General features: G+C 37.4%; 1 protein-coding gene across 2 annotated transcripts in view; it reads left to right on the top strand.

Annotated features, from left to right (window-relative positions):
* The window catches only part of LOC129763208 (spastin), an 86,734-nt gene that overhangs the window by 61,945 nt on the left and 12,657 nt on the right, over window positions 1-12,132 (top strand). For both annotated transcript variants that reach the window (XM_055762086.1, XM_055762085.1), the window contains exon 2: window positions 11,409-11,579. In XM_055762086.1, the coding sequence (XP_055618061.1) occupies window positions 11,409-11,579 (171 nt within the window). The remainder of the gene's footprint in view (window positions 1-11,408; window positions 11,580-12,132) is intronic.

Here is a 12,132-nt window from a genome sequence, read left to right as displayed (position 1 = left end):
CCGAAAAATCACTCAAGGGGGGAGTAAAGGAAATCGGGGTTTTCGATGCCGAATGTCTTCAAATTGCATGAAACGTCGAGATATACTGTTATCTCGAAAACATTTTTTTTGTCAGAAATTGACATTTCGGCACTTGTTCGTTTTTGTCTGAAAAGTCGATTTTTGACGAAAAATTTTTTGGGTGATTTTTCGATTTTCAGAAAGCTAAAATTTTGAGATCTGCGACAATAGTAAATGAAGTCCGTATGAGCCAATATTTTGAAGAGCTTATTTTATCGTGCAAATCAACATTTCCTAGGGAGTCCCGTTTAAAAAATCGATATGGCGATTTTCATTGGCATCCAAAACCATACGTTTTGCCTCGTATTCCGAGAAAACGACGTCCCAGAGTGTCGTTTTTTAAGAAAAAAAATTTTCGAGATGACAGTAGATCTCGACGTTTCATGCAATTTGAAGACATTTGACATTAAAATTTTTTTTCGAAAACGTCGATTTCCTTTACTCCCCCTTTGGGTGATTTTTCGGTTTTCAAAAAACTCAAACTTTGACTGCTGTTCGACACTAGTAAATGAAGTCCGATTGAGCTGATATTTTGCATAGGGTAGTTTTTCGTGGGAATCATCATTTATAATCAAGTTCGCTTTGGAAATTCGAGGATCACATTTTCCCATACATCCATTGGCACTCTAATGCACACGCACCGAAACATAGATGAAATGTTTTGCTGTCAACACTGTCCGCTTTAAGATTCGAACATCGTTTCTGTACCGTGTCCTATACCTCGTTTCTGAACCGCGCTTGAATTTGGATTGTCTCCTTTGCTCTCTCTGTTGATTGATTCTCCTCACCCAAACGCGCACGTTGGTACACGGTACAGAGGCAGGGCTGTTGGTTTTTGTGACTTGCTTAGAATGACCGAACACAAAACGAGGCGCTAGAATTTTTTTGGTTTTTGAAACACAACGGTGAAAATAGTAAAACAAATAAACAATTTAACGAATAAAGTAGGTATGTTTCCTGAATTTTACTCGCCACTCACACTGTGAGAGAAGAAAATATTATGGCATACTAATAGGCGTTAGCCTACATGGTCTAGTTTCCTTATCTGTTCTTACATGTTTTTGACGTAGGACCACGTCTTTCATTTCTGAACCCCGGGGCCCCGGTAAGTTCAAACTTATTCAACACTTATACCTATCCACTCACACACTTACAAGAAGAATGTTCGGCAAATTTTTAAAATATCCGCCTCTAGTAAGAGGTCGCACTCTATTATCCCCCAAGTTTCAACGAGAGATAAAGGGTTAAACGTTGATAGAGATTTTATTAGAATGGCTGTTGTCCACTCATATCGTGCTCAATGAGCGTCTCTAACTCCCGTGTGCACCCGTGGCCGAGTGGTTAGCGTCATAACTAACATGCCGGGTGTTCGGGTTCGATTCCCGTTCTGGTCGGGGGAATTTTTCGTCAAAAAATTTCCTCCGACTTGCACTGTGATCACGCGTATTCTAGAGCTTGCCACTCAGAATGCATTCAAGGCGTGTTATTTGGCATAGAAATCTTAACTAAGTACTAATAAAAATGACGCAAGTAATACTACGTTGAGACGGCGAAGTTCCTCTAGGAACGTTAGTGCCATTGAAGAAGAAGAAGAAGAAGAGCGTCTCTAACATGTAGATCTTGCTGTTTTTGCTTTTCAAAAATTTTGTTCTGATTAAATTGCATATTGCGCATTGTGGAGATAATTATGACATTGCATTACATTGGATTCTTGTTGACGCGATTGATGCATATATACATCCATTCTATGCCAAACCGATATAGTGGTTATCAGATTTTCGTCAAAAGTGGTAGTTTTGTTCTCTATCGCTAATTATGAGACCCGTATGTTTTAATTTTTTTGTTAGTATGACCATTTTGGTGGTCCATGGTGGTCCAAAAACCCATTTTTTCGCATTTTTGCCAAAAATGACTTTTTTGAAAAATTCATAACATATGAACTACTAGACCGATTCAGATGATCGACATATCAAATTGAAGCCAATGGTCTTTTTTTAAAAAAATACTATACCTGCAGAAAATTTGAATTCTGCTCTCGTTATTATTGATTGTATTCGTTTTTTATTGTTTTCATAGTCTCGGGACCAAAGGCGCTATAGTTTTTAATATTTTTTTCTGGAAAGCTGAGAATTTTTTACACAACATATCTCGAAACCAGGGAGGCGTTTTTTCCCTTTTTGAGTTATGATCAAATCTCATTTCCCCTTTTTTTCTCAAAAATGACTTTCTTCAAAAATTTATTACTTTTGGACTACTGGACCGATTCAGATGATCGCCATATCAAATTAAAGCCTAATAGCTAGCTTTTTTTGAAAAAAGTCACAGAAGGGTTGTGTCCGAGACACGACCGCATAGTTGACGTAGGATTCCGTTAAGCTATCTCTTGATTCTGGATGAGTTGGAAAAAATACATCGGTAAACTCTTCGATAATGATTTGGTGGCCCTGAAAAGGACCGTTTTGTTTGGTTGTTCGGTATTGTTTGTTCTCTCCACCACTGTTTACCAAGTGATGATGAAAGAAGTATGATAAACATTCTTTGGATGGTCCGTATCAAATAAAAGATCCCGAACGAGATATGATGAAAACTGCCCTCTGTGATACGAGATGCCTCCTGTGTTATGTATGGATGAAATGAAGAAAAAAACTCACCAATGTAAAATATAATTATTACCAATTTTTCTCATCAGTAAAAACATGTTACTTCAATATACAGAAAACATATTTGAAATGGAAAAGGCAATTTTGTTTTTTAATTTTTACTTTCTGAGTGTTTATTCAAACCAATGCGAATTTTAATTGGACTAACAACATCTCTACTATACTATATATAGAGCATTTGGGAAATCACTTTTTCTACTATTTCTTCACTTTTCCAATTTTTCTCGCCGTAAAACCTTCCTAGGGTGAAAATGAACACAACAAAACAGACAGCTTAAACCGAATGACCCATTCTCGAGCGGGAACACACCTTGGTTTTTATTTTAGAAAATTAAAATAAATCGTTTCATATATCAAATAGGGGGTCTCCGTAGCCACATTGGTTGCGCGTTCGCTTAGTAAGCGATCGATCGTGAGTTCAAAACTCAGGGCCCTCATTGACCATCTTTGTGTTGTTACAGAATAACTACGTCCACGCAACAATAATCATCAGCGATGGAGATCGATCCACGGTCAAAATAAGATCGATTCATCCATACAACTGCTCTGCTCTGCAAGACACATCGGGCTGCTGTTCTATAAATAACTCAACAATGATCAATCAACTGTCTCCGCTGTCCGGTCTAACTGGATAATGGAAGAACAGAACGAAAACTCTTACGCCTATATGGCAACTGTATTAATGTGTACCATATGCAATGGTATAGAAGGGAATACTCTAACGCCGAAAACATGGGAACTGTGTAATGTGCTAATTATAGATATGATAAACATGTGACATGTACACGATTGAAATTCGGCTCTGTTACAGCTAAAATGTTAATGAGCCTAAAATAAACAAAAGGGATAAAAAAAATATATATATCAAATCATTTTTACCACAACTGCTACCATATACAATTTTACACTTAAACTTGTGCTAATTTTTTCACAATACACGATCGTTCATTGATATACCCCCTTATTCTACGCGGCGAATGACGTGAGATGGCTCAAGTGACTGCATTCCCGTAGGCGAATGGCGTGACTATAGTCCGTCACCAGGTGAGATTTGAAATCGTGTCCTCATTTGTTATCGACTCGAGCGTCAAATAGGAGCTAAAAAGTAAAGTGGCTTCCAGAATTAAGTAGTAAACTTTGCAATCTCACGTCACTCGCCGCGCGGAATAAATGGGATTAAATTTCACGAAGCAACCAACATTAATGTTCCAAATTAGGATTTCATTTACTGAATTAATCGTGTCACTCACCTTACTTGCAATATAAAAATGCCGCCGACTTGCATATATTTGCAATGTCGAGTTCACCCGGGCACCTTGATTTTGATGTCTCTGTTAGAGAAGAGTTTTTTTAATGGGAGCAAAAGCTCCCTCTACTTTCAGGTATTTGCAATGCCGATTTCCCCCAGGCTGCTTGGTTTTGATGTCTCTGTTAGGGAAACGCCGCATGAGTCGTCAATTTTGACCAATCAAAAGAAGGTATTTCCGTTAGGATAAGGGTTGAGGTTTTTCAATTGGTCGATAGTTAGTTTCTCTACAGATATTATTTTCTTGAATATCAAAAATTGTTATGGAGTGCCGAAATCGATTGATGCAAAAATTTCATCAATTCATCATGAAATGACTGAGCAATAAGCGTTTGAAATTGGACAATTTTCACGTTGTGCTCGATTTTCGATTTTTCATTTGTACCCCAATATGTTTCCGAAAGACGTAATCCTACATCAAAATAACATATTTGCCAATTTATTGGATTTTAATCACATGCATCCAGTCTAGTCGCATAGAAATGTTGAACGAAAACTGAAAACATGTTAAGTTTGAAAAATCATAACTTAAAAACGAAAAATAACACCTCTCTGGTATTCGGATATATTATGTAAAAAAACTCCAGCTTTCAGGAAAAAATATAAAAAAATAGTGCGCCCTTGGTCCCGAAACGATATAAGCTATAAAAAAACAAATATAATCAATAATTACGAAAACAAAATCCATTTTTATTCAGAGTGTAATATTTTTTTAAAACAAGACTAGCTCATTGGCTTTAATTTGATATGTCGATTATCTGAATCGGTCCAGTAAATCAAAAGTTATGATTTTTTGTAGTGGAAAAAACAGGAAAAAAATGATTTTTTGAACCATCAGCTAACTTTGAAAAATCATAACTCAAAAACGAAAAAAACGCCTCCCTGGTTTCGAGGTATGTTGTGTGAAAAATCTTCAGCTTTTCAGAAAAATTATAAAAAACTATAGCGCCTTTGGTCCCAAGACTATGAAAACAATAAAAAACAAATACAATCAATAATAACGAGAGCAGAATTCAAATTCTCTGCAGGCATAGTATTTTTTCAAAAAAGACCAGGTGATTGGCTTCAATTTGATATGTCGATCATCTGAATCGGTCTAGTAGTTCAAAAGTTATGAATTTTTGAAAAAAGTCATTTTTGGCAAAAATGCGAAAAAATGAGTCACCCTAACAAAAAAACTAAAAAATACGGGTCTCATAATTTGCGATAAAGAACAAAACTACCACTTTTGACGAAAATCTGAGAACCACTATATTGGTTTGGCATGGAATGGCTGTATAAGTAATGAAGTGTGCACCTCGTAAACTAAACTGGAGTGATTTTCCCTTTATTTACGCTCTATTGCATTGCTGACCAATCACGTATTGCATTGCTGACCAATTCCCTATGTATCACAAAATCCAGCATTAACCGTGGTATAAGATGTGAAGAACTTTTTTACCCAGAAAGAATACTCAAGAATCTTTAGAAGATAAAAGTCACACGCTCTTCAAACAATTGTAAACATACGGGGCTAGTGGCATAAAATAAATTCGCGTTGATTTACAGAGAAATCGGGAAGAAGTCCTTTCTTTCTTGTGATAACCTATTTTGCATATAAGACACTAGCTTGACAGGAAACACTTGCTCGTTTTAATAACAAGGATAAGTCTACGAGTTAGAAAGAACTATTGTGGTTTCGCGCGACAGGTACACTAGTGCCCCACTATCGATTCTGTCGTAGAATCGTGCGCCTCAGCAGCGAATTTGCAGCAGGGTGAAAAACCCCATGCTTCATCATAATAATAATCATCGTCATCATCGTCACGAAGCACTTGCCACTGCATGCTCTTGACCCAAAACATGAATCCGTATTCTTTCCGTGCCCTCACGGCGGGAGCCTTTTGAAGTGGGTCCTCCAACACAGCTGACACGTTGCTAGGAGGAAACAACACTTCGCTCTTCTACATCACCATCGTCACGTTACCCGTGAGCGTGCTTCCATCCAGACTTGCAACTACGTGCTACCAATCGTGCGAGAAATATGCAAATGTAACTCGCGTCTTTACTGTCGAAAGCCGAAAGGAAAATATTCTCGTATCGAATTTTCTATCGCCCGTCAATTGCGTTGGATCGAACACACCGAATAACTGTCAGCCCTTTCCTTCGAGGATTCGGAGCCACCATAGTAAGTACTTTTACTACCTATGAGTGGCTCTCGTTTCGCACACCATTCACTCCAATGCGAAACTCAACTCGTGCTGTCCCCTCCGAGATGTCATAAATCGATACATCAATATCAGGCAAAGCTGTAACTGATGTTTCCGTAACGAAATACAACTGAAGCAAAAAATTGAGTATATTAAATTCTGAGCTGTGATTCGATTTCTATCACAATAATGCTTCGCGATTCATCGTTTCCGATTCACGAAATAAAATCATTACTTCTGCATTTATCTTGTTCGATTCTTTTCGTTCTCCTCAAAATCAGATTATACTTAATTCTGAAGAATGAGGAATAAAAAATCAGTTCTGACAAAAATCCGTGAACTTATGTCGAGTTTATAACAAATTCCATTGATTTTACCCTTTGGTCCGTGTTTCTGTAAACAAATCCTCAACGTATATTTCCAGGCCTATTGTGCGTGGAGTATGAGGTGAGATGACGATTGCCATATCACCATCACGCATTTCTTCTCACTCTATTCCGACAGTCGTATCGGATGCCGTGGGAGGTTCATTTTATAGTGAGTGACAGAATGAACTGCATGTGACGAGGTCAGAGATGCGATTCGCATTCGCAGATACTGCATGTGCTGGACAGTTCCGGAATTTTATTGAAAACAATTGATTTTTGGGCATAGCTGTATTTATTCCTCAACATAATTTCCGCAGTGGAGGATAAGAACAGGAAAATTTAGATAAGAATCCCTATCTTGCCGACTATCAGTAAATAGTTAGGGCGTAGAATCTCATCAAATTGAGCCCCTTTTAGCGACAACGGATGGAAACAAGTGGGATGAATTTCATGTAATGAGTAGGCAGGCAGATAACCTATGCGGTTTCGGTTATCTGAGTAGGAAAGGGAGACCATTTCTCTCCCTTATAGATTAAGGTCTGGTGAGAATTCGTGCATAAATAGTCAGGATTCTTGTCGAGGAAATCAGTTCAAATCCGTCAGTCCAATTTAGTTAGACAAACCAAAATGTTCATGATAGCAAGGAAATAAACAGTTCAATTTCGGAAGCCAACCAGGAGGTATTTATTTCTCAAAACCAAGTTAATCATGAGGGTCAAGTCAGCCGAGCCCAACATCCCCAACGCCAGAACTCCCAACAGGAAAGAAGCTCGAAAACACTGGAAAGAATAACAGAGCAAATCCCAAACCGAAAAGCAGACCACTTACTTCACTCGGATCATTCTGGAGCCGTTGGATTCTGAAAAGTTAGTGGCTGCCCTAGTCGGGATTTTTTGAAGTCTAGAAAGATTTCGAAAAGTAACAAAAATCCAGGGAAATATTGTTCCTTGTTCCAGCCTCATTACTTCTCGAGTAATTTGGCTCCATTTGCCTAATAGAATTTCTCGTGTTATGAAGAAATTTGTGTTTCATTTGTATGGCAGCCACCCCTTAGAAAAGGGGAAGGGGGTGGGGGGTGTTTCGAACCATCATGAGAACCTCCCCGGCCCCAAAAACCGTTACATACAAATTTTCACGCCGATCGGTTCAGTATTTTCTAAGTCCATGAGAACCAGAGAGACAGAAAAACAGACAGACAGAAATCCATTTTTATATATACATAGATAGATTAAGGTGGCCGCGAAAATGGTCGTGTCAAATTCAAAAAATCGAACATGTACATTTTGTTTATTGGCCCGAAAAAAATCACCTGTGCAATCAAGTTCAATCAGACATGATTCAAGCGCTCAAAGTTCCAGAAGATCGATTTTCGGTCAATTTTTTTTCGAGATGACACCAGATCTCGACGTTTCGTCAATTTGAAGTAATTTGGCATCAAAATATTTTTTTAAAACTCCGATTTCATGTACTTTTCCCTTAGAAGGTTTTCGTGGGTCAAAAAATTTGACAAAAACTTTGAGCGTTTTGAGGCACCCCTAAATCTTGTGTGATTGAGCTGAAACTTTGCACAGATAATGTTTTGGGCCAATGATCAAAATATACATGGTCGGTTCTCTAAATTCGATCATATTTTTTTTTTCATACGCTCATTTCCACTGAGGCTAAGTCCCGGAAGGTCGTTTTTCGGGCAATTTTTTTTGGGGATAACATCTGATCTCGACTTTTAATGCATTTTTAAGCATCGACATTTTTTTTCTCAATTTTCCTAATTTCAGGCAATTGTCTTCTCATCTCACACGCCACACAGAATCAGGACGTACGTATATTTTCGAAGCTTTGGTTTCTTCGACTGAAACTTAGGACGAACGTGCTCTGTCGTAATAACGAGAATAGCCAACATGATTTTACGTCGGAAATAAACAACCGTCTGACACACCGGAAACAGCGTTTCTGTAAGAATGAAAATATTCACGGAAAACCAGCAAGAAGTTATTAAAGGTTCCAATATACTACCTGTCAAACAATGTGATGATGTTCACTGAAAAAATACATGCTGGATCTGCTAACGAATCCTTTCTCTGGTGGAAAAACGAAATTAATTCCCAAATAATCTAATACGATGCGTGAAATAGCTTTCAAAACCCTGCTGCAAATCATGTTATACACGATGTTCAATTCGATTAGTGCACCACTTTTCACAGACCGTTCTCTCCGCATAGCAAACAGGAAACGACAACGGAATGCAATTTTGGCGCTTTTTTGGCAGAGCGTAGCAATCTAGCAGCACATGGGGCTTCATGACATTTCAATTGAGGGGCTTAGGATGCAAGGGGTGTAAGTGACTTCATCGATTTTCTCTTTTGATCATAACTTAACTGCAAACACATTCCCAGCTTATTTGACAATGTGGACGATAGGTCAGAACCTCAATTATCGGTTTCTATAGCAAAATCAAATTGGAACGTTTTGTGCGCTGAGTTATTCACGAAAGAAAAAGTTGATGAAGAGAAATCGATCAAATCACTTATATCCCTTTCCTTCTAAACCCTCAATTAAAAAATATGTATATCCACAACGAGGAAAGCTAAATATATCCGATATATCTACACTGATTCAAATAATTCACAACCAATTGGCGATCTAACGCAAAACGTAAACGATCGGTGAGACATCTGGATTTTGTTTTTGAACTAAGAAAATGATGCTAATGTAACCTAAAACTCAAAAACAAATCACGTATATTTTACTTCCGGGCTTTCCAAGGTAGTTCTCACATGCAGGAATCGTGCATTTTTCTACTTGTGTTTGATTGTGCTCTCGAATTTCCTTCTTTAATTCAACCATTGTCAACATTTTTATAGTTTTCACTACTGAAAGAGGTAAATAAATAACGTGTAAATAAACAACGTGTTAAATAACGTGTTACAAACTCATCGCAATCAAATAATCTTTTATGATTATAACATTGTAATTTATGGAAAGAACTACAAAGCTTCCATAACCTCACATGGCAAAATTTAAAACCATCATCACTTTCACCGCCGCGCCGCCTAGGTGTAGATTTGTACGTTAGATCGCCAATTGGCGATCTAACGCAAAACGTAAACGATCGGTGAGGCATCTGGATTTTGTTTTTGAACTAAGAAAATGATGATAAGGTAACCTAAAACTCAAAAACAAATCACGTATATTTTACTTCCGGACATTCCAAGGTAGTTCTCACATGCAGGAACCATGCGTTTTTCTACTTGTTTTTGATTGTGCTCTCGAATTTCCTTCTTTGATTCAACAATTGTCAATATTTATACAATTTTCGCTACTGAAAGAGGTAAGAAAATAACATGTTATATATAAAATTGCGCAGAATTAAGTTTCTTCCAAACTCATCGCAATCAAATAATCTTTTATGATTATAACATTGTAATTTATGGAAATAACTACAAACCATCCATAAGCCATCATCACTTTCACCGCAGCGCCGTCTAGGTGTAGATTTGTACGTTAGATCGCCAATTGGCTTTAAATTTTGCCATGTGAGCTTATGGAAGGTTTGTAGTTCCTTCCATAAATTACAATGTTATAAACATAAAAGATTATTTGATTGCGATGAGTTTGTAAGAAATTTAATTCTGCGTAATTTTATATATAACATGTTATTTATTTACCTCTTTCAGTAGTGAAAACTATAAAAATGTTGACAATGGTTGAATTAAAGAAGGAAATTCGAGAGCACAATCAAACACAAGTAGAAAAATGCACGATTCCTGCATGTGAGAACTACCTTGGAAAGCCCGGAAGTAAAATATACGTGATTTGTTTTTGAGTTTTAGGTTACATTAGCATCATTTTCTTAGTTCAAAAACAAAATCCAGATGTCTCACCGATCGTTTACGTTTTGCGTTAGATCGCCAATCTCATTTTTTCATTTTTCTACTTGTGTTTGATTGTGCTCTCGAATTTCCTTCTTTAATTCAACCATTGTCAACATTTTTATAATTTTCACTACTGAAAGAGGTAAATAAATAACATGTTATATATAAAATTGCGCAGAATTAAATTTCTTACAAACTCATCGCAATCAAATAATCTTTTATGATTATAACATTGTAATTTATGGAAAGAACTACAAACCTTCCATAAGCTCACATGGCAAAATTTAAAACCATCATCACTTTCACCGCAGCGCCGCCTAGGTGTAGATTTGTACGTTAGATCGCCAATAGAGTTCCGGTAATTTAATCGCGCAGCATTAATTTTGCCTGAAATAAGACTTTTTTCAATGTGACATACATCAACCTTATTCATGTTCGCATCGCTTTCCTTATTATATCCCGTGTTTACATTGTTGCCCTGAAAAAGTGAAGAACCAAAGTATCCATTATTAAACCATCACATTTCAGATTATTACTAAAAAAAATAAGCTTGTCACATCAAACGAACAGCGAAGCAGAAAAATGTTCTGCGGTTTCCTCTGAGCTGCGGGGACATAATTTCCAATTTGGATAATAATGTCCAAAACATCCTCGTTAGCACATTTTATATTTCGCTCTCCTTGCGATGCCTTCTTTCTCTTTGTTTCATCTCGGTTATCTGCACCGTTAAACGGGGTAAACCAAGTGGAAGCGAGAAAATAAAAACCGCATAAAGGCTCTCTTATTATCATTGACACAATGTTGAACGAAGTGACGTCTACTCAGCTGTTTGTGGGGCCCATTAATCCCATTATTGGGGCGTACAAATAACATAATAATCGGAATACGTATTTGTGGGGAATGTTTTCGGTCATTTATTGATTAAATTTTGTTTGTTTCTTTTCTACTTTCAGGACAGAAGGAACTCGCAATCGAACTCTATCGGAAGGGAATCCTCGAACTGGAGCGTGGAATAGCGGTTGAGTGCTGGGGCGGTCGAGGCGAGGTCTGGGAACGAGCGCAACGTTTGCATGACAAGATGCAAACGAATCTATCGATGGCCCGCGATAGGTTACATTTTCTGGGTTAGTATCCAATTTGATTGATGGCGCTCCCGTGGAAAACGATCAGGAAAATGCCACTGGCAGAAATCATTGCGAACACAAAAAATATTTATTGTCGTATAACAGGTTTGTTTCATGTCGTACATTTTTCAATACGCTCCAGCCATTTTTGAAGAATCGTGCTAGTTTTAACATGATTCTTTTTGTACCATCAGTTTTGCACGTTGCCGAAAAACTCATGATGATCATATCAACGGTGAATGCGTTAACACGATTAGCGTTAAACGAAATAGAATTTCAATGTGTTCCAGAATAGGTGTCACTAAAGCAAAATGTGATAACACCTACACAAAACTACATGTACATACATGTGTGTCATATTGATCAAGTGCAAACGTATCATCTTTTTCTTTAACAACTTTTCGTAAACGTTTTGTAAATCCGTCATAGCTGGCACATACCATTTCCTGATTCACTCTCAAATATTGACCAAAAGCATCTTGAGTTGGACCATATTAAGTCCCTTCGTACTTTTATATGTTTCAGCATATAACACCACACGAGGGTGCCAAGT

Source organism: Toxorhynchites rutilus, chromosome 1 (assembly GCF_029784135.1).
Source record: "Toxorhynchites rutilus septentrionalis strain SRP chromosome 1, ASM2978413v1, whole genome shotgun sequence".
In the NCBI taxonomy this organism is placed as follows: domain Eukaryota; kingdom Metazoa; phylum Arthropoda; class Insecta; order Diptera; family Culicidae; genus Toxorhynchites; species Toxorhynchites rutilus.
The sequence above is the reverse complement of the archived record's forward strand: the minus strand, read 5'-3'. Positions and strand labels throughout refer to the sequence as shown.